The sequence below is a fragment of the Pseudochaenichthys georgianus genome, chromosome 1, assembly GCF_902827115.2.
Source record: "Pseudochaenichthys georgianus chromosome 1, fPseGeo1.2, whole genome shotgun sequence".
Classification (NCBI taxonomy): Eukaryota; Metazoa; Chordata; class Actinopteri; order Perciformes; family Channichthyidae; genus Pseudochaenichthys; species Pseudochaenichthys georgianus.
The window spans coordinates 8,684,889-8,708,525 of NC_047503.1; the positions used below are offsets into that span (position 1 = coordinate 8,684,889).

Sequence of the window (23,637 nt, forward strand, 5' to 3'; positions counted from 1 at the left end):
GGTAATGTCAACATCTCAGCTCAATTTTGATTAAGTTAAGGATGCATTCATATACTGTATCAAATATGATGCCCTACACTAACATTAGAGTGTTGCATTCTGTTTCTCTATGAATTATCGAACAGGTAAGTATAAATACATGAAATAAAAACATTACTGTCTAAATGTAAAACAAAAGGGTGTGTCCTTGTGCAGTAAACTAACCAATGTTCCAGTTTGTGCTATTGCTCTCCGATGATCAGCCTGACTATTTACGAACCCAACCTTCGTCAAACTAAACTCATTTAGCACAAAACTACACCTGAATGCAACACTACACTACACTTTTGCAATATATTTCTAATATACCACCCTTTATATCTCATTACATTCCAACACAGTTGTTGTTTCTGATGCTATTGTCGCTGACCTGACAGTGGTGCTTTCTGTCTCCAGTGAGGGGAGCTCCAATGCTAAAAGATACTGCCTGTCAGAGAAAACAACGTTGTAAGTTCAGATTGAGGATTCTTATTTATATGCTTGTGCTTTAGGTCTTTATAACTGAGCCTGAAGTAGTATATAAATACAATTAGATATAAGTACTAGCTCATGTGTGTTGTACCGGTACAACAATAGAACATCAGCTCATAATCATGCCTTCCAGCTCAGTAATCTGAACACAACTTCAATACACTCACTGTGTAAATCACTGCTGGATAAGCTTGTTTTGCGAAAAGTACAAGTATAGAATTTGTCAAATTCACATCGTGTTAGGAGTGAAATACAACCTGACTTTGCTGTTGGCATCAATTTGCCCACGTCTGAATACCTGCACAAAAGTACAGGGCCTGTCATATTTGTTTTCATCTGGAGAGGGACAATACTCCAGAGGCCAGATGAGAGAGGCGGAACAACTTTGAAGAAGAATTGTTTTGCTGCGTTGATGCATTGTCAACAATGAAAAGTCCGCCTTCCTTCTCTTCCCCCCTATCTACTGCGCACATATGAACATCCTTTGAAGATTATGCACAGGCTGACTGATCAGCATTCATTGTTTAAGGTCAGCATGTTCATTAAAATTGACAGATTGACTGGGCGATACTTTGAGGTGATGCCACTGCCTTGACCTTTGCTAAAAGGCAGCGTTAGACTTACCATTTGCGACTTCTTCCCCGTGAAGTGATACACATTGTTTCCAACTGCTCCTTTTCAAACCCTATCAGAGCTGTGATCTCAATTAGCCGGCAACAGAGAGACGAATCACGGAGCGTAGCTGACACGAGACAGCCGGGCTTTCTCCACACCAACACAGTTGAGCTGATTCAAGAAAACGGCGCTTCCGATACACAGTTAGCCTTTTATCTTTCCCCTTTTTTATTCCCCTGTCCATTTGACTTCCTGCCATACATACCCAACCCTGCATCTTCTCAGACACTGATGTACGGGAAAGTCAAGCCTAGACGGACAGCTGCTCCCCTCGCTGTAAGTTTGTGGGCGAATGACAGGGCTGGGAGTGCTGCCAATAATGCTGTTCAAGCACAGTGATGGCGCCTGTTTTCTCACCATGGAGGAATTACCTCACCCTACCTTCCCTACAGAGTTGAACTGTCATGTTGCATTTATCTCTGATAAAAAGTGCTTGGGTGAGGCCAATCATGACTTATGTGTGTGCAAATAAATTCATGATTATACTACATCTTACTGAGGCTGGGGCTGCCTTCCTAAAAGCTGAACATAGTTTATGAAGGTTCTTTCCGAGTTGTATTTTTCCAAAAGGTTGGATATGCCCTGATTTGGACTTTGTCCTTTCACTTCTTTTTTGTTGGTGTCTCATGTAACTACTTAGTGTCTGATTTGAAGCCTCAAGCTGGATTGCTGAAAACCATAGTGATTGACATTGCAACACTTTTTCAGCATACATTTAATCATAATATTTAAATGAAAACCTCTTTAATTTGACAGAGCTTCTAGCTAGAACCACATAATTGACTTCAAAAATGACTTCATTTTTAAAAAAAGAATCCCTAAAATAATGAATGACAGGCTGAGAGTAACATGGGAGGGTCTGGTCCAGCTGGTTTTCATCCAATCTAAATAAAAGGTCATGCTTTCAGAATGTCCTCCTAGATTACAATGAGTTAGCCTAATCAATACGATAGATGAATCGATAGATAATCCTGAACATTGTGCTGTAGATTGAACATTACGAAGGACAGCCTGGATTCCCCTCGTAATATAACAATGGCCAAAAACTTTGAAGGCCTTTTGCTCAAAATAGTGTCTTGGTTACAGTCATTACAATACTGTATGATATATATTATGGTCAATATTTGGGGTAGAAAGACAATAACGGTATCATTAGAAAGCTAAGAAGTGTTGTTATGACTGATTTCAATAGAGCAGGTCACATATTGTTTAACATACAAGCATTTCAAATGTATATCAAAACATTTAAATTCGGCTTTAAACAAATGCGTCTAGTGTTGAGATTAACCAAAGTTTTCTCCTTGAAGTTTATTGAAGCCACGTTCAGTTTACATAAGGATGGTTTTCACCTCTCCTTTAGCACTGTGTCCTCTCTGCCATCTGTGGTGGTTGTGATGCGGGAGATGTAAAAGAGGGTTTATGCAACAGAGGGACCACAAAAGTGAGAAACTTCTACACATACAGATGGATGAGCATTGGAGAAAAGGTAACGAGGGTTTGAAAGGGCAGAGAATGTTTTGAAATGCTGTCAGAGGCTATCCATAAAGAAATATATCAAACTATTTTATATATGCCTGAATATCTGGGGACTCCATTTTCCATGCGCTTAGTTAAATACCAAAACAGGACTCTGTTTTTGCCTCGGGGTCCAAATTACACAGTCGCTGTCTAAATGTCAGAAATGGCTAGCAGTCACTTTGGCACAGCTCATCATTGTCACACTAACGCTTTAAGCTCGGCAGCAGCAGCACAACTTGAGAAGTACAAATGTTTTGCGCTTAAAAAAGGACTGTCGTCTTGAAAATCTCCACACAAAAAGATGTGCAGATGGAACACTGTTTGTTTCTCTTTAGGCAAATAGAGCTGGTTGTGTTTGAACCAGTTATTGCTTACTTGAGTACAGAAGTGCGTAGCTGGAGAAAAGGAACAGTCACAAAGCAATTTTGATCCGAATCGAGACAGGATGGGATTCATTGTTTTTGAGTAGTACAAAAAACAGACCTTTATGTATTTAAAAATGTTTTATCTGATTCTGACTGGCTTTTCTGTCTTCCTTTTTCTTTGCTTACCTTTTATCGTAGTCACCCATTTAGGGTGCGAGCATATTACCTCATATTGAAGTATGCTGTAAATGCACAAAAGATCTTTATAACACACTACAGGAAAGGGAAACTCCAAAAAGCAGATAAGGGCTATTAATTGTGTGTCTCTTATTTAGCTCTTTATCTGCACTGTCCGTTTGCAGTTACAACGTAAATGTATCTGCTGCGGGAAGAATTAAGGATTTCTGATTCTGTGTTTTAGGTTTTCGGAAAGGGTTGACAAAAGACACAAGCCTTTGAATACCACTCTTACTAACAGAAATGTCAGCCTTCTGTGGCTAGTAACGGTTGCTAAGCTCTAGGATTGGACAATTGCTGTTCAGGGGTTTTTGTGAACGGTAATTGACCTGAGAGGACCCGATTATCCCATACTACACACTGTTTCCATGGTAAAACTGTTCAAATCCTACCCGAGAGCACGCTGTCACATGAGGCATCTCCAAAAAACTCAGACAAAGGAATAACTGTATTCATGTTACACTATTTGAAAATTGGTTCCACTCATTATCAACTTATCAGAAATGTGCAGCCCATCTTTGGGTAGTTTGTTTTTACTCTATGCAAGAACTATTTTCTGAAGTGTGTGCGTGTCTTTGTGTTTATTCCCGGGAGGGTTCGAGGAAGGGGAGTGCATCATAATACGGCAGAACAAGAGCATGGCAAACAGCATCCTCCACACTGAGTGCCCGTCTGACTGTGCGTGACACCAGAACACACTGTTCACAGTGCCACGGGAGAGGAGAAGGAACAAAGACACAGTGATAGCAGACAGGTGGGAAAAGAGACTGATGGTTATGCAAGAAAATGAGTGGGCGAAATAGAGATGAAGAACATTTATCATAAGGGTTCGTAACAGTGAGCTGAGTCAGATTCTGTTAGCTGTCAGCCACTGGAGCATATGTTGTACCGACGGGTCAATTAGCCGAAACATCAAGCCGATCGCAGGATCATTGCACAAGGCTAATTATACCATTCAGTACACAAAGCGGCATTCAAAGACATCTTGTACATATTTTATGAATGAAAAAACCCTTTGTACTCACCTCCAAAGAGTGCTCTCAGTGACGCTGCCAATATGAAAGTCGTACAGCTTGGTGAGAATCAGGATCACCTGTAAAGAGAGGAAATAGTACCATTAAGATCTCGGTATAAGGCATTTAATAGAGGGAGATGGGAGACTTGACTGATATCAACACTAAAGAATATTGAGTGGTCTAAAGCCAGGTTTTGGGATATTCCCAAAGTGAAGGAGCTAAAGCATCTTAAAGTCTTGTTCTCAAGTGAAGGTAGGATGAAACAGCAGTTGGGTTGGTGCACCATCAGTAGGTGCATACACTGTACTGGACTGATGAGCAAGCTTTGACTGAAGCTCTCAATATCAGTGTACCTACTTTCCCAACTTAACTTGTTATACCTGCAAATATAGGTCCTTAGTTTTGGGTAAATAAACTGAGATTAGGGGTTACTATAGACGAAGTATGATTATCATGAATAGAAATCTCAAACCGTTATTTTGGGAAATACAAAGTTACACTTAATCTTTCTGTTTTCTTTTGTTGTCAAATGAGAGGATACCACTTTCATTTCTTAAACTTATTATGATGTCATAGCCAGCGGATGGTTAGCTTGGCTAAGCACAAAATATACGAAACAGCTAACCAGAATTTCTTGTGATAAAACATTCCAGCTTCCACTTTAAGTTTATTTGAAAATATATATATATAAGATCTTGTATGTTGAGTTCGAGCAAAAGCTACATTCAGAATTAATGTCTTGCCAGGCAACAGTCGCTGCGCCCTGTAAAGGACATAGTCCAGTATAGACAATCCTTTTTAAGGCAGTCAAGAACTGATCAGGATGCCTCCATGTGGAAATATTAATTGAACAACCAACTCGGAGGAAAACCCCAGGGCTGACCAAGCACATGCAGGAGTGATCACACATTCTGTCTGGCCTCAGATCGCCCCGGGACTCCCAAGAAACAGCTGGAGGACGTGGCTATGGAGAGCTACGTTCTCATGACACCTGGATGTGGTGGATAATCAATGGCAGGCTCTTACTTGTTGAATATGGTTGTTCATATGTTAAAATGTTATGATTGTGTTTTTCATTATTTGTTTTGCGATCCAATTTGATCCTTGAAAAACAAGTTCAAAATTCCTCTTTTACATAAAAGGGGTTAGGGTTAGAAACTGTATTTGGGCTGGTATCTGTGCACTCACTTCATTCACAGTAAGACAATGTGTAGAAACTGCAGACTAGATGAAGAGGTCGGCCATTTATTGTCCTTGTACTTGTAACTGTAATTCATCATATGTATTTTTCATATTTTTTTGCCAATGCCAGGCCATGTCTGATGAAGCACTTCTGCAAAAAGTGCATTTTAGTTCAATTGAATTTATGAAAAATAACAAATTGTCAGGTACTGTGAGAATTATAGATATTTCTCCATCCCGAATAAAAAGTACCTACTTGACCAAATAAATAACAGTACATTTAATTTCACCTAACACCAGCTTGTAATACAATGTTCCAACAAGTCCTCCAACTCATACGACAAAATAGGTTGATTGTTCAAGCCCTTATTACGACCTACAATCACGTTTTAAAGTTTTCGACCTCTAGTGCTCCCATTGAATGCAAACGCTACGGAGGGTCGGATATTCACAAATAACCCTCTCTGGAAAATCCTAAATTGTAGGATAGTTTGGCCATTAAAACGCTTTTTGATTAGATTTCTAGCGAGAAGTGTATATTGTACTTTCAGAATCCACGTCCAGTGGATGTGTAGGATCTATAGTTTGATAGATATTACGAAGATGATTTGAGATCTTGCCACGAGAACATGTATATGGGGCAGCGTCCATGTAAAGTTAGCGTCAACCCTCACGGGGTGAAAACTATAGGTTACTTACGTAACCCCAGTCTCAGAGTAACATGAAGTGAGATGTCTCACTATGGGATGCGCCTCATCGCGGAGCAAAGAGAAGCATCAATCTCATTACGCCAATCCTGATTGGCTGGTGATCTTGACGTCAACGTCAGGGGAAATCACCCCCTATAAGTAGCCTGCGCCACGACGCATGCGTCATTCAAAATAAGCACCTCTTCTCGCTTCACCATAGCAAGGAGGGCCGTCTGGTGAGACATCTCACTACATGTTACTCTGAGTCCTGGGGTTACGTAAGTAACCTATAGTTCTCATTCATAACACTCCGTTCGATGTCTCACTATGGGATATTGTAGCTCCCGTATTGCCAGACGAGCTTATCTCGAAGATCACCGATCAACCAGAATTTAACAGGTGGAGTCCCGACTCAACAAGGTGCCCAGCACTGCTCGGGCCACGCTTGGAGCAGAGACGTCTAGCCTGTAAAAGGGGACAAAAGTGAGCGGCGAAGACCAGCTTGCCGCTGCACAGATATCCTGGATGGAAACACCCTTGAACAAAGCCCAGGATGTAGCCAGGCCTCGAGTCGAGTGAGCCCGCAGACCCAAAGGTGCTTGCAGATTCTGACTCGTATAGGCCAAAGCAATCACCTCCACGATCCAGTGGGATAGTCGTTGCTTAGTAACAGGCTTACCCTTGTGAGGTTTAGCCCAGGACACGAAGAGTTGGTCATTAAGACGAAGCTCTTTTGATCTGTCCATATATGTGTGCAAAGCCCGGACTGGACACAATAGATCCTGCTGCTCCCCGGAGGAAACCAGCTGCGGAGGAAATGCCTCAATGTCAATCGGGGTACACGAACCAACCACCTTTGGTGTAAAGGCAGGGTTGGGTTTCAACAACACTCTCGTTTGCCCTGGGGCGAACTGAGTGCATGAGGGATGTACAGACAGTGCATGGATATCACTGACCCGTTTAGCGGATGCCAGGGCCAGTAACAGCACTGTCTTGAGTGACAGATGTTTCATGTCAGCTCCTTCCAGGGGTTCAAATGGGGTCATTTTGAGCCCATTTAAAACCACTGCCAGGTCCCATAAGGGCACCAGCGACCTGGAGACAGGGAGGAGCCTGCGCGCTCCCTTCATAAAACGGCAAACCAAAGGATGTTGGCTAGCCGTCTTACCCTCAAAGCCCACATGCAAGCCCGGACTGGCCATCGGGAGGACCGGGAGGTTTCCCGATGGCCTGGCCTGTTAAGTGGCCTGCTGGCCTGAGGATTTTCTTTTTTATGTATGTATTGTGAACGCAACGCTGCGCAAATGTGGGTCTGACTGACTCTGCCTCACAGAGGGTGACTGGCTGTCTCCATGATGTGGCCTGCCCACATGGCCACTTTCATACAGATCATACTAATGCCCTCGATTGGTCTCTGTGTGTCATTCAAGCTCGGGAGGGTGTGTGTTAGTGCATGTGTGGCACGAGCGAGTGAGATAAAGCGCGCGCACCGGTTACGTGTATTGTTGTTGTTAGCATCTGGTGCTAGCTAGCTGCGCTAACGGATATAAGGAGCTTTTTCAACAACAAGGTGGAGGAGAGTCCTCTCCAGTCAGACTGAGAGACTGATAACTACAGCTCAGATGAGGTAAAGGACTCTCTGAGTGTTAGATAGTTAACTTAGTCTAAGTTATCTCAGTGGGTCTCAAACGGTTTGGTCACCATTTATGTAAACACATATTTCCATTTGAGGGGGGAGTGATTAGTAAAATATGCATGAATAATAAAAAAAAAAAACGTTAACTAGGTGAAAAAAGGCAAGATAAACTATTAAAACTTGTTGAGAGCTAAAACTATAGTCTTTGCTTCTGCCTCAAAGAGGAGCAGGGGGCAGAGGACGGAGACAGGTGAGGCTGGTTCAGGAGCACAGACACACTCACAACTATAAATGAACCAAAAACAAATAAATAAACAAGTTTCAATGTTTTTTCATATTGGATATGGTATGTTATTGTTATGGCCATGTTATGATTATTTAAATGTATACAGTTATGTATCATGCTGTAGTCTCTTTATTTCCCCCTCAAAATGCACCAGATTGATGCATTTAAGTCCAACATTTAAAAAAAAAAAATCTTACCGGAGGGCATGCCCCCGGACCCCCGTATAGGATTTGAGGTCCACCCCCACTTAAAATATGTTCACATAGGTTCCTAAATAGATTTGCACATTTTTTTTAAATAGTAACCCATTTCCATATGTTTATTTTTGGGTAGTAGATTTAGAGGGCTATCACTACGGGCAGCAACGCTATAAAAATTGACAAATAAATCCAGGAAAATGGCACAAAAGAAAACTGGTAGTGGCCTGGCTGGGTGTATAATTCCCGGCCTGACTTATTGTCCCTGTCCGGCCCTGCCCACATGGCATGCAGCAATAGCAGCCAGGTACACCTTGATCGTGGAAAAAGCTCTGTGTTTATCGATCAAGTCCTGTAGGAATGATAAAATCACCCCGACAGGACATTGAAAAGAGATGTGCCCTTCTTGAAGGCACCACTCCTCAAACACCCTCCACTTACAGTCGTAAAGAGACCTGGTGGAGGAAGCTCTCGCACTCTGAATAGTGTTTATCACCTTCTGAGGGAGTCCCACTGTATTCAGATTGTACCACTCACGGGTCAGGCCCATAGTGCCCCGTGCTCTGGGCGTGGGTGAAGGATCGCCCTCTCCGCCTGAGACAATCTGTCCCTGCGTGGTGGGGGCTGCCACGGCTGCCCGCACAACAGCTGAAATATCCCCGCCAGCCCGTATATTGCGGGCTAGGGTGGAAACATCAGAGTAAGTGTGTGGCGTTGCTCTTTCACTCTGGCCGGAGTTAAGGGGAACAGAACCAGGGGTGGGAACGTGTACAGAGGACCCGGAGGTCAATCGTGTACGAGTGCGTCCCCGCCTAACGGTGCGTTTAAATCGTGCATTAAAGAGAACAGCTGTCATTGAGCATTTTCCCCCCTTGCGAACAGATTTAACGCTCCGCCGTAACGCACCCACAGCGGACTCCCGATCCTTGGATGAGGAGTCCAGTCTGCATAGAGTGGTGCACCCTTTGACAGTAATTCTGTCCCTAGGTGCATAACACCCGGTACTTGTGTCGTTCTCAGAGAGAGGAGACGTCTGCCGCTCCAAGGGATCAGTTTGTGTGCCAGTGTGTGTGACTGGAGACAACGCAAACTCCCCTGGCGGTTCATACACGATATCGTGTTGTCTATCCTCACGGGGACATGAAGTCCTCTGAGAGAAGGCAGGAAGCATTTCTGGGTGGGGAACACCGCTAAAAGCTCCGGGTAATTTACGCGTGCCCGCTGGAAGTCTCTGTTCTAGAGACCTCTCACCGGGCGACCTTCGTAAGTCCCCTGTCAGCCCGTCTGACCTGCGTCCGTGGTGACCACCTTCCGTGAAAGGACTGCACCCGTAGGCGCGTCCCGCACTGGAAAAGTCGGGTGTAGTGCCACTACGCATTTCATAATCACCAAAACTCTCCGTAAGCCGCGGCGTTCGGAGTTTCGTTTTATTATGAGGCCCATGTTGAGCGGGTGCTTTACGAGGACATGTTCCTCCGTAATCTGACTCCGCTCGGTGGGCTTTATAGATAAAACCCTTCTTTCTAGGAGAGAGAGAACCTTTCTCTTATAACTGTTTTGAGAAGCCCAGGCAGACATCGTGAGTATCTCCTGCTGTATGCTCTTTAGAGCCAGCTGGGATGTCACTCTTATGGCTCCGACCGGCACTGCGCATGTTCGCGACGGAGGTGCCTTTACAGCTCCAGCCGGTACAGCGCATGTGTGTGCCGGTGGTGCCCTCACGGCTCCAGTCGGCACTGCGCCTGCGCGTGCCGGTGGTGCCCTTAAAGCCCCGGCCGACACTGCGCATGTGTGTGGCGGTGGCTTCACGGACCCGTCAATAATCCGTCCTTTGAGAGATGCCGTAGCTGCTCTTGAAAGGGGAAGGATTGACGGGCCGTTCTTTACAGCTCTAGCCGGCACTGCGTACGCACGTGGCGGTAGTGCCCTTAAAGCCCCAACCGGCACTGCGCATGCGCGTGGCGGTGGTGCCTTCACAGACCCGTTTATTATCCGCCTTTTGAGAGAGGCCTTAGCTGCTCTCAGAAGGGGATTTATGGTTAACGGACTGTTTATTGTCTTTCTTTTCATTTTTTTTTTTTTGAGCTGCGCCCTTGGCCGGAGCCTGGATGTGTCAGCGGAAAATGGTTTATTCAGACAGAAAGATGTGACATGTGTTTTATGCGGACTTGAGGATGACGTTGAGGCATCTCTCGAGGCGGCGGGAACACATTCACGGAGGGGAGAAGGAGGGGCTGTCACGCCGCTCGCTTCTTCTTCCTCGACTGCTGGCCGAAATTCTGGGTTGGCTGAGCCTGAGCTGCAGCCGGAACCGGAGATTTTCTCGGCCAACTTGTCCTCGTCTCCAGCCTGGGCTGGGGACTCGGGATGGGCTGCGACCTCTGCGTCTTCGGTGTTCTAAACCGAGCAGAGTTCGAGGCAGCTTGGGTGTCGTGAGTATCTCCTGCTGCATGCTCCTTAGAGCCAGCTGAGATGTCACGCTTACAGCTCCAGCCGGCACTGCGCGTGGCGGTGGTGCCTTCACAGACCCGTCAATAATCCGCCTTTTGAGAGATGCCGTTGCTGCTCTCAAAAGGGGAGAAAATTGGTTTTATTGATTTTCTATTCATTTTTTTTTAGCTGCGTCCTCGGCCCTCGGATGCGTCAGCGGCAAATGTTTAATGACATAGGAATCAACCAACGTGTGACATGTGTTTGCGCGGACTTGAGGATGGCGTTGAGGCGGCGGGAACACATTCACGGAGGGGAGAAGGAGGGGCTGTCACGCCGCTCGCTTCTTCCTTCTTCTTCTTCATCAGTGGACATGAGGGGGGTCCCGTCCCGACAGGTTAGCTTGTTGCGCTAACCTTCGGTGGAGGCTCTTCACGGTGAGGCGGGCACAATGTCCGCACGAGCCGGGGTTGTCGATGGCCTCCTGGGCGTGTTCCAGCCCGAGGCAGGACGAACAGATCTGGTGTGAATCTGTGCCTGACACTTTCAACCCGCAACCGCAGCGCCGAGCCTCCGAGTTCCTGACTCCTCTGGTGTGAGGGGGAGAGGCATCCATCTTGTTCGCCGTGAGGCGTGGAGAGGGTACGCTCATGACAGGTACGTTCGAGAAAAAAGTATTTACCGATCTGTCTTTAATCCGGGGGAAAAAAGGACAGCGTGGGTCTTTTTCTCTCAAGGATATTACCTGGTATGGTAATATTCCTGTAATCCTTTTCTCCTCCGTGGAAGAGAGAAGAAAAAAGTGTCCTCGCTACTGTGGTGTCGGTAGCGAGGGAAAAAACACAAGTTAGCAACTGGTGTGTTGCTAACTTGAAGTCAAAACCTTACCTTACTCCAGAGGAAGAACGGCGAGGTTGACTATAATACTCCTCTGTGAGAGAATAGGGTAGCCGGCTAACGCCCGCCGAAAATTAGCTTTGGGTTCAGTCTGTGGACTGTTAAGCTAGCCCGACTACCGTTCGAGATGTGCTCTGAAGCGAGAAGAGGTGTTTGAATGACGCATGCGTCGTGGCGCAGGCTACTTATAGGGGGTGATTTCCCCTGACGTTGACGTCAAGATCACCAGCCAATCAGGATTGGCGTAATGAGATTGATGCTTCTGTTTGTTCCGCGATGAGGCGCATCCCATAGTGCGACATCGAACGGAGTGTTATGAATGAGAACAGTATTTCCGGTCTCAAAGTTTCGTATACAACTGTACTCCCCTCACTGTCAAATGATTTTAAAGCTATATCTGCAATACTCATCCGCTAAAAACATCAGTTTATCCTTGTTAATTACACAAAATTAATTGGTTTAAATTGTGTACAATGCTTTTGTGTTTTTCCCATAGGTTTTTCCCTTTCGATTCTGAGAGACACCTTTCTTTTTTCAGAGGTTTTGATAGGCAATGCACGTTGGGATATGGTGTTTATGCGATATGAAATCCGAAAACATTTAAAAAAATTAAAATAATACTTTATTCCGAGTGTGCTTGCTTTTCTCTTTGGAAGTCATCACATAACGGCATTGTAATACACGGTTGCATTAAATATTACATATCTGCCGTAATTATTTATTTATAGAGCCCTGCTGAGAAGACTTCTAGACAAACAGGAAGAAGTGCCGCCGAAACTGAATACGTGACGTGGATCATAAATATAATCAGCAATTAAAAAACATCTTCCATTTATTTTCACAAAATACGTCTCCTTGCAGTATCAACACTAATTCGGCTGACTTTTATATTTCATCCAATTGGTAGATAGGCTGTATTTACACCATAACGGTGCACAGCTGATAGAAAGGGACTTTTTTAAAGGTATTATGATTTTCTTTGAATTAAAGAATGTAAATACTGAGTCTGTGATGTTTTACATATTACATTATATATATCATATATAATATATATGATATATATATATATACATTATCACCTATAATATTGTTATATAGAACTACAATATGTGAAATATTATAGCAATATCCTGTACAATTATGTGAACACATGAATACAACTACACATCTTCAGATGTTATACATACATAAGTGTCCTACACTAATAATACAAAGTTATTATGGCATTGTATGCTGTGTGTTATTTGTAACATCTTCAGAAACTACCTTTCCAACTCCTCATGCAGTTGACCGTTACAGGTCTATACAGGTTCATGGTACAATGCATAAGCTTCACATCGAGAGACTGAAACTGTATGTTCCTTTACCGTTCTGTTTTCATTTCACAATAAAGTTAATAGTAATATTATGTTTGATATTATTATGTTTTATTAACTAGACCACTGTTTTTTAACCTGCGCCGCCTAGTGGTTAAAGCATGTTATTGAATGTTGTTGTTGAATACGTTTTATTTGATGAACACATTTAAATATTAAGAGTAGCCTACATACAAAATAGAAAAGATCAAGAAGATACTGTAGTGGTCTCTACAATAAAACAGTTTAGTGCAGGACGTCCAAAGATATTAACAGGAGGATGTGCAAAACAGACAAACTGATAAGGCTTTATTCAAACATTAAAGAATACTTTAAGTTAAGGTCTTCTTTTGAATAGGAAAAAAACGTTGGGGTTATCCACAGATAAATATGAAGTCTGACAAAGTACTTAACGTCCAATATATTGCATAGTTTATTGTGGCACTTGACAATCACCTTCCCTGAATTTGACTCAGGTGTAACTAAAGTCTGATGTAAGGGTTGTTTATATTTCACATCATTAATCAGAATCTGCAAAGTAACTAAAATAAATGTAGTGGAGTAAAAAAAACAGGTTAACCTCTGAATTGTAGTGGAGTAGAACAAAGTAGTATGCTGCTGTAACAAAAACATTTCCCAACTTGGGATCAATAAAGTATGTCTTGTCTTATCTTAAGATGATCGATGGCTACTGCCATATCTGCAAAATGTGCATCTGAACCTTGACAAGTGCATGTTTCAGGCTTATCAATGAACAACAGGAGGGGTCACAGACATAAGACCAGCTGCTAAATAAAGCTCTTCTGATCTTAGCTGGCATGTGGGTATATATTAATGCTGCCCATTATGGACACAAGCAATTTTCACCCATTTATTAATTATATGTTGTAAATGTGATAACACCACTGTGTTTCGTATCCCTTAAACATCCAGGGTGTACACAGTTTAATACTGACAACTTCTAATTATTATCTAACATGTTGCGAAACACACAATAGCCAGCATGTGTAGTCCTGGGGGGGGGGGAGGGGCTGGGCTGTCCAGTTTTGGAAAGTCTGCCGTGGTTACATTCCATTTCAAAGAGCTGTTTGTCGCACTGCCACTCCAACATCCAATCACAGAGCTTGAGTACTAATCACGGGTTTGTAAAGCAAAGCCGATGTAGTAGTCCCAAACGATAGCTGAGGATTCTGGGTAGTGTAGTGTCTTCAGAAACTCCGTAGTGTCTAAACTCTAAATTTGTTTTTCAGAATCGAAGGTTAAAAACACAAAAGCATTGTACACAATTTAAACCAAGATTATAAAAGATAAATAAGGATAAATTGATGTTTTTTAGAGGACGAGTAATGCAGATATCACTTTGTAATCATTTGACAGTGAGAGGAATACTTCCGGTTTTATTATGAAAACTTCGAGACCGGAAATACTGTTTTCAACCCGTGAGGGCTAACGCCAACTTTACATGGACGCTGCATAAAGATGTAGTGTACACGTTCTCCTGGCGAGACCTCAAATCATCTTCGTAATATCTATTAAACTACAGATCCTACATATCGACTGGACGTGGATTATAAAAGTGCAATATACACTTCTCACTAGAAATCGAATCAAAAAGCCTGTTAATGGCCAAACTATTCCACAATTTAGGATTTTCCAGAGAGGGTTATTTGTGAATAAACGACCCTCCGGAGCGTTTGCAATCAACGGGAGCATGTTGTTTCTTACACGACCACTAGAGGTGCTACACTTTAAAACGTGGCGTGTGTCGTAATAAGCTGCTGAACAATCAACCTATTTGGTCGTTTTTTGTAGGAGGACAGGCTGCAATGTTCTAGTAGTAATGGAATCCCATGTTAGGGGGTAGTGTTTGGCATAATTAGTTCTGTGCAACCAAAGCTGTGCATGCCACTTTGAAACTTAGTTTTTCTCTTGATGGAGCATGCTGCCATCCTTGCCCCTGCGGAAAAGCCTGATCCAAAACTCTGCTCACAGCTTTGGTCTCTGCTCTTTTTGGAGAGATAATCAGCAGGCGGGGCACTTTGATAAGCACTGTGCAAGTCCTCAGAGCAAATAACAAGACATGCAGGCCAAGTCTGCCATGACAGGCATCAGTGGTCAGCTGTGATCCTCCACTCTGGAGTGAAGCTTTGTTGCACAGAGAGCCCGCTGGGGGGTTGAAACTTACAAGGGAGATGAGAGGTAATACACTCAACTAGGGGGGGGGGGACTGTTTATTACCATCTGGTAACATCCATGACTGATATTCACCCCAGGGTTACAGAATGCAGTCAGAGGTGTGTGAAAAAATGTGTAGAGCAAATGTGTAAACAGATGAAAGTCCTCAAATGCAATATTTTAGCATGTAGCACATACTTGACCTGAACTCATCCTGAAACATAATTTTACATAATAGATGCTATTTTTGTCCATGCTGTACCGTTTTCCTACCCTGCCTAAATGACTGCTGCTCTTCCTCATTAGCATCTTCATAATTTCCCTCCCGGCAACAATATTATGCTAGTTTTAAAGCATCCTGACAGGCTTGACTTGAGTCACTTAAGCTGGGAGGGGAGGCAGAAGGTGTGGCCTTCTGACAGGCTTCAGAGCTAGATGAGAAGAAACGCAATCCGAGTCCAGATTTGAAAAGAAACCTGGCATCCCGTGCTCATCTACTACTTTTGTCGTTGGGAATTGCTCTGTGGCTCGCAGACTTCCAGGACCTTTCCACCTCTGGCTGAGCCTCAATATCCCCACAAGCCCTTTGAACAAGCCAGCCGCTCACCAGGGACCCACGGATGGTTGTTGTTGGAAGATGTTGCACATGCCCTAGGGAGCCTCCTGCTCAGACTGTGAGCATATGTTTCAGGCCGACCAAGATTCACAGTGCCAGGGAATGGGCAAAAAATGGAATATTGCCATGCGACTGAAACAAACGCTGTTTATGTGTTTACATATTTGTTGTAAGTGCATATGTGCGTGCTAAGGTAGTGATAATTCATAAGTGTGTGTGTGTGTGTGTGTGTGTGTGTGTGTGTGTGTGTGTGTGTGTGTGTGTGTGTGTGTGTGTGTGTGTGTGTGTGTGTGTGTGTGTGTGTGTGTGTGGGTGTGTGTGTGTGATCCTGCTTTTGCTGTCAGAGCTGTGTGCAGTCGTCTCGTCCCGCCATGACAGTCTGAATTTAACATTTTTGCATTGACGCAGCCTCCAAACAGAGAAAGGTTTTTTGTCCCTTCAAATTAATCTTTAGAATATCTAATAAATGTGTCTCAAAACATATTTACAGCCAACCTTCAATTCCTTTTTAAATGAATATGTCATATGTTAAGCCACAGACCTGAATGAAAAAAGGCTTGGGGATTTCAAGGAACAGATAGTTGTACTGTTTATTGACATGCTAATTCACATAATGCAAATACAAACATATATATATATATAGTTTGAGCACTCTGAATCCCCAGGTGATTCATGATTTTACTATTGCAATTATTGAATCAAGACGTCAGTCATATTACACTTGCATTTCTCTTTTTGCCTCAGCAATGAACCAACTGTGGTGAAAACATTAATACATGTCCCCCTGTGCCAAACATAGCTTGGAATTCTGGTTCAGCTCAAAGAAGGCTTATAAAAGTGTTGATGACTTTTCAGAGAACACTTTTGGACTTCTCTCATTGCAAAGAAGTTTTGTCACAGTGATGATGATTTAAAGAGCGGCCATCTGAGATGTTTGGAGCAGAACAAGTTAGCAGGGGTAGGCCACTAAAAATGCTATCTACTAATGGAAGTGGAGGACACCAATGACATTGGAAAATGGGTTAATTCATGATGAATACAAAAGCCAATATAGCTTTGACAACCATATCGAAGACATTCAAGTAATAGTTCTAACTTTCAAAGCAAACATTTCAAAGCAGAATGTGTACAGAATGATAAACGCAGTAAGTGATATACAAGCTTATTTCTTCCCATTTTGTTCTTATCCATCATCTGTTCTTATTTAGTCAGTACCTATTGATTTCTGGGATTCACCAATGTTTTCTTATTCCTGCTCTTCATCTTCGCTAACGGAACACTTCATTGATGGGTGACAGCCTTCTTGACAACATAGGCACAAGTCCAACTTTGATGTGCAACTTAATCGATAATAACCTAATATAATAATAATAATCACATTTATTTGAATTAATAGTCATTTATATTATTAATCTGAATCTGTAATGTAACTAGAAAGGTAATACATATATTTAATGATAACACAAAATAAATATGTAAGTGTTTTTATCTCTAGTGATGTAGAAGGATGAAGTAAATGGTAAATGTACTAAATTACTTTCCACCAATGTGGTGCAGTGAAGACATGGTTCGGTTGGCCGACCCAGAAGTTAGCATCGCAAGGGTTTCCTTTGACAAAGAGCAGTCGGATATGTGGCAAACATATTTATGATACTAAACATTTTAGTTTGGCGGGATAATCTCCACATATTAACACCACTTTCAAAGGGTGTTTGTGCTGGATTTGTTTCTTCTGCCTGGCGCCCCCAGAGTGTCTTGCAGCGCCACTGATCATTACAAATGTTTGAGTTATTTTTCTTTTGACAAGAAAGGAGAGATTTAAGATAATGTTGCATCATGAGACCCATTGAAACATTGAAGGGACAAGAAACGAAAGCGTTCAATGAGTCACATGAACAAAGTGCAGCCCCTGCTTCATAATTCCCTGTTTGCCTCTATTCAATGGCTTGCATGAAATCAGAGGAACTGATCAATGTAAGAAACAAAAATTGAACTTGAAACCAAACTCATCAAATACAGCTCCTCAGACGCTCTGTACCTCAAACTGTTTCACAGACGTCTGATTTCTACTCTTTGTTATGAACAAAAGAGCTCTCTGCGCCTTTGATTGCAAAATGTCATGCTACTCCAGTATTGACAGTCTCACACACACAAGTGAAAACAAGCTTTTAGTAGTCTGCAAACAAATGTCAGGATAGTCAACAGTAAAATGGCAGCTGGAACTGATCATTATCTAGAAGTGATTAAGCCTCTCAGTAGCATGTCAACAGCTGAGCAATTACTTTGTCAATTGGCAAGAGCTGTTTATGAGACACATGTCAACTGGTGTTGATAGAGCCGCATCAAGCCAAGGCCCAAAATCACTTAGGTGCTGTTTACACGAGAACGCAAACGGTTGTATCTGCTACTTTTCTCTTGCGTATAGCCCGTTCGTTCACACGAGGCCGAAACGGAAACGGACCCCGCAAACGATAACGGGTCCCAAGGCGGATAGATCTGCAAACGGAACGCTCTGGGGGCCAAACGGCTCAGTGTGTACGCCCTATACGATCATTTCCTGATAACGATGAAGCCATAGCCCCACCTCTGCTGCTCACTGCTGTAGCATGGACAGTAGCTACTAGTGTTGCACGGTGTACCGATACTTGAAAGGTACCGCGATACCCTGCCGTTAAAATGTTTACGATTCCTCCGTTTCATTAGTATCGGTACTTTAAGAATGACGGGGAAAAGTACTCCGGTGAGAAAGCGCCGTTACGTGTGTGTTCAGCGCTCTGCTTCCACTCCCTGCACTGCAGCCGTGCCTGGAGTCCCGCCCCTCTCAAGCACGCTCAAGTGCCTCCCCTCTCTCGTGCACGCGCTAGCTGCCAGAGCATGTGAGAAAACGAGAAGCATGGCTGCAAGTGGGAGTGCAACTGCCGCTGCGCCTCGGCTTGTTGACAAAAAAGACGCCAGCATTTGGAAGTATTTCAGCTATATCTCTGAAAGTGAGGTTATGTTCTATTTTTTGTCGGAGATCTCATTGTGTTGAATGTCATTTCTGTTGTTTAATAAACAAATTTATTTTGACAAAAAAGTAGTTTATTTGTATTTAATACGAATTATTGTCATTTATTTTATTTATTGTTTTCATTGTTTAAAAGTTTGTTATGGTTCTGGTGTAAAATAAAGCACAATAATTACATTTATGACTGTTTCCCTTTTTTTAAGAAAAGTATCGAAAAATAATCGGAATCACAATTCTTGACTTGGTATCGGTATCAAAACCAAAATATTGGTATCGTGACAACACTAGTAGCTACTGACCATGCTACAGATGTTAGTGCAAACTCTACAGTTCGTCTACCACAACCATCAGCAACAAGTGGACATGGAGAACTACATGAACTACATGTTGCTAAATCCACCGCGGGGCATAAACAGAAGGGCAACCATGGCAACCATGCTTGGGGGTCTACTTCGCTGCTTTTGGTGTATTTTGTGGTGCCACTTACAGGCCCGGCATATGTACTACAGCGTCTCCTGCGCTTTAGAGCAGTCTTGTGTGAACGGAATACTTTTTTGATATCGTATTCGGCTCGTTTTCGTTTCGTATGTGTTTGCTTATAAATGGGGTCTTAGTGCCTTCAATGTGACATGACCATGGGGGGAAAGGAGCCACTGACTTAACAGTAAGTGGATAAGAGAGTAGTGTGGGAAAGGGTCCCAAGAGCCACATTTGATTTAGCAATGTACCACATCTGGTTCCCCTGTCGATACCAACAATGTTTTTTTAAGGTGTTTTTGGTTAGATGCTTTAAATAGGGTAGCTGGTAAACACAAGCTTAAGAGATTTTTATATTTTGCTCTACTATATAAATGACATTGGTGAATACCCCACTCGTGAATGTCCAAAGCTTCTATGTCTCATAAATACAGATGTTGCTAACATTGAATAAGTGAGACGACTAAACACCATCACATCGTCATGTGTGCGCCTTTAGCTTAGCGATGGTGATAGGCAGCCATGCGACGGTAATGTAGTTATTTTATGACTGACATCTGTATTTTTTAAATCTTTGTTTTCCTTCTAATTTGTTATTCTTTTCAAAATAACACACTGTTATTAACTCACTAATAACACACAATTATCCTTGCTTTTTTTATTGGTTTAATTCCATAATCTCTGGCTTTTTTGGCGTCCGTCAGGAACTGAATTTCAAAATAAAAATAACCGGAAACAGACGTAGGCCTTTAGGATGGCCGAAGACACTACACTACCCATAATCCCCAGCTATCGTTTAGGACTACAGTCCACGTGATTAATCTTCAAGCTCTGGGATTGGATGTTGGAGTGGCAGTGCACCAAGGTTACGCCGAGCGTCAAACAGCTGTTTGAAATGGAACAAAACCACGCCAGACTATCCAAAACTGGAATCGAACGCCCCCCCAGAACTACACATGCTGGCTATTGTGTTTCGCAAAATGTTCTATGGGACGTCTCTACTGAACGTTTTCGTTTTTCCCACAATTAGAAGTTGCCATTATTAAACACATCGGTGTTATCAAATGTAAAACATATAATTAATACATGGGTGAAAATCGCTTGTGTCCATAAAGCGCAGCATTAATATATACCCACATGACAGCTCATTGTTACTTTGTAATTCTACTCCACTACAATTCAGAGGTTAACCTGGTATTTTTACTCCACTACATTTATTTGAGTTACTTTGCAGATAAAGTATATTCTCTACTAATAGTTAATTAAAGACTGTATATTATGGCTATTTTGCACATCCCTTTCAAGATTTCAAGATAAAATAAGTGCTTCAACATAGTTAACATTGCAGGAAAGCAATATACAGTATTAGACGTTAAGTACTTTGTCAGGCTTAATATTTATCTGTAGATACCCCCAAAGCTTTTTTCTTATTTGAAAGAAGACCTTAATCTAAAGTATTATTTAATGTTTAAATAAAGGTTAATTTGTGTGTCTGTTTTGCACATCCTCATATTAATATCCTTGTACATCCGGCACTAAACTGTTTTATTGTAGAGATCACTTACAGTATCTTCTTGATTTTTTATATTCTATATTTCTATCACATACCTTCTACTTTCCCCTTATGAAAGTATGTACTGTACTCTTAATATTTGTTTTATCAAATATAACACATAAAAACAATAATTCAATAATGTGCTTTAACCACTAGGCAGTGCAAACAAGGTACACACAGCCATAATAACTTTGTATTATTAGTGTAGGACACTTATGTATGTACAACATCTGAAGTTGTGTAGTTTTATTCATGTTTTCACATAATTTTACAGCATATTACTATTTCAGACTCAGTATTTACATTCTTACATTCAAAGAAAATCAGTAATATCTTTAAAAACTACAGTCCTTTTATATCAGCTGTGCACCGTTATGGTGTAAATATAACCTATCTGTGAATTAGATCAAATGTAAAAGTCAGCCGAATTAGTGTTGATACTGCAAGGAGACGTATTGTGTGAAGAGAAATTGAAGATGTTGTTTAATTGTTGATATATTTATGATCTACGTCAAGTATTCAGTTTCGGCGGCGTTTCTTCCAGTTTTTCCAAAGGTCTTCTCATCAGGGCTCTATAAATAAAGAACTACGGCAGATCTGTAATATGTAATGCAGCCGAACCGTGTATTACAATGCCGTTATGTGATGACTTTCAAAGAGAAAAGCAAGAACACTCGGAATTAAGTATTATTTTATTCTTTTAAAATGTTTTTCGGATTTCATATCATATAAACACCAAATCCCAGCATGCATTGCGGCTAAAACATCCAATCAGTGAGCATAAACCATAGCTGAGGATCTTGGGTAATCGCTCGAAATGCCTACATCTGTTTCCGGTTATTTTTATTTTGAAATTCAGTTCCTGACGGACGCCGAAAAAGCCCGAGATTATGGAATTAAACCAATAAATAAAAGCAAGGATAATTGTGTGTTATTGGTGAGTAAATAACAGTGTGTTATTTTGAAAAGAATAACAAATTAGAAGGAAACAAATATTTAAAAATACAGATTTCAGTATCCTGAGGCTCTGAGCCCCATTTATTTTCCTCACAGACGACAACAAAAGTCAGAAATTATACGATTTAAAATAAAAGCAATAATTGTGGCTTGATATTGAGTAAGAACATGTTTTTATGAACCACACAGCTTCCGGTCTTCCACGACCCGACCGGAGAAAAAGACGTGCTGCAGCCTGCAGGCACGAAACCCATTACCAGTAGAAATACATTGCTTTTCAAATGGTGCTGTGCAACACGAAAAAAAGGGGCAAATCGTGTTGGTGAACACGAAATGCCATGAGACTGGGTTGACCACACACACCTACAGCTCCTAAAGCATAATCAGGTTACAGCCGTTGTGTAGTTTATTATGTGAAGCACTAAATGGTCTTAGAAAAATATCGACTCTTTGTTTGTAGATATCTACTAAACTACAGCATACAAATACAGAGAGTAATGTAGGCCTGTTATACTGAGTGATATATATTTTACACACTGCTCTGCTTTCTACACGGACCTCACAGCTGTTCTCTCTGTAAACATCACGTCGCAATGAAAGCAGTTAATAAAATAATATCCAGGGGATGCATGCAGAGCTGTCATTGGCTGAGATAAGTCCGGCCGTGCGTCACGACTCTTTAGCCTCATCCCAATACCCCTCCTCGACTCCTCCTTTCCCTCACTCGCTTCCCTTCCTTGCGTCTTAGCTCCGCCTCCGTAAGATGCGAGTGAGGGACACAAGGAGGTGACGCAAGGACAGAGGAGTCCTCAGGTATTAATTGGGATGTCCTCGTTCACTCAAAGGTCACTCTTAAACGACTTCTGTTAATGATGACATGTGCACAGCTGTATCCCCTCTCATCGGGCTGAACTGAATAACCCCTTAGAACCGGCCCATTTCTGGTTAAATATTTATTTAAATGAATGAATCTTTCTCTTAGTCAAGGAATTCAATGATGGTTGGTCCTGCTTTTGTGTTCCGTTTTGGTGTAAAATGTAGCCTTCATTTAAATAAAAATATAATGATAGTGAAAGCCTTTTAGAAATTAATTGCACATAATAATTCCCACGGAGCTGTGAGCACTTATACATTTATGTGACGCTTTTCCACTCACAACTTCCATTTGTCGGTTTTCCTCTGTTGAAATCGACCAGCTGTGAAGGTGGGGGCGGGGCTTTTATACGCTCGCGTGTATCCTCCCTTTCGTCCTATTGGGACGTCCTTCAAAATGGCGTGTCTTGATCGATTTCCGGGTCAAGTCCCGGAGGAGGGGAAGAGAGGAGTCGAGGAGGGGTATTGGGATGAGGCTAAAGTATCCTCGGTTATAGCTCCTCCAGAGAGCCTCCTCGACGCTCGATCATCGGTCCTCGAAGTGCATTTAGAGAAATGAGATGTCCTTCAAAATGGCGCGCTGAAATTCATTTCCGGGTCACTACCGGAGGACCGAGGAGTCGAGGAGGGAAATTTGATGAAATGAGAAAGGGCCTACATGTCTGTATTCTTCTGCTGTTCCCTTTAGTGTTTAGTTCCTGTCTTTCTTCCTTTGTTGATTTGTCGGACGTCCAGCGCTCTTACTTTGAACCTCTTTCCTTCTCTCTCTTATTGCTTTTTTCTTTTCTTTACTGGGGACAGTTCAGCAATCATGATTCCAAAGTGTCATGCTCTCCGTCAATATTGAGTATTCCATGTGTTTTCTGAATGAAATAAACAATGTTTGTTGTCCACAAATCAACTACACTGCTTTCTGCGGATGAATATGACTGCATACAGTCCCCTTATCGTCCTGAGCAGCAGTGTCTAAGTGAAAATTAACAG

At 42.3% G+C, this 23,637-nt stretch overlaps 1 protein-coding gene across 2 annotated transcripts in view; it reads right to left on the reverse strand.

Annotated features, from left to right (window-relative positions):
- The window catches only part of sorcs3a (sortilin related VPS10 domain containing receptor 3a), a 349,991-nt gene that overhangs the window by 192,102 nt on the left and 134,252 nt on the right, over positions 1–23,637 (reverse strand). For both annotated transcript variants that reach the window (XM_071204106.1, XM_034082424.2), the window contains exon 2: positions 4,331–4,398. In XM_071204106.1, the coding sequence (XP_071060207.1) occupies positions 4,331–4,398 (68 nt within the window). The remainder of the gene's footprint in view (positions 1–4,330; positions 4,399–23,637) is intronic.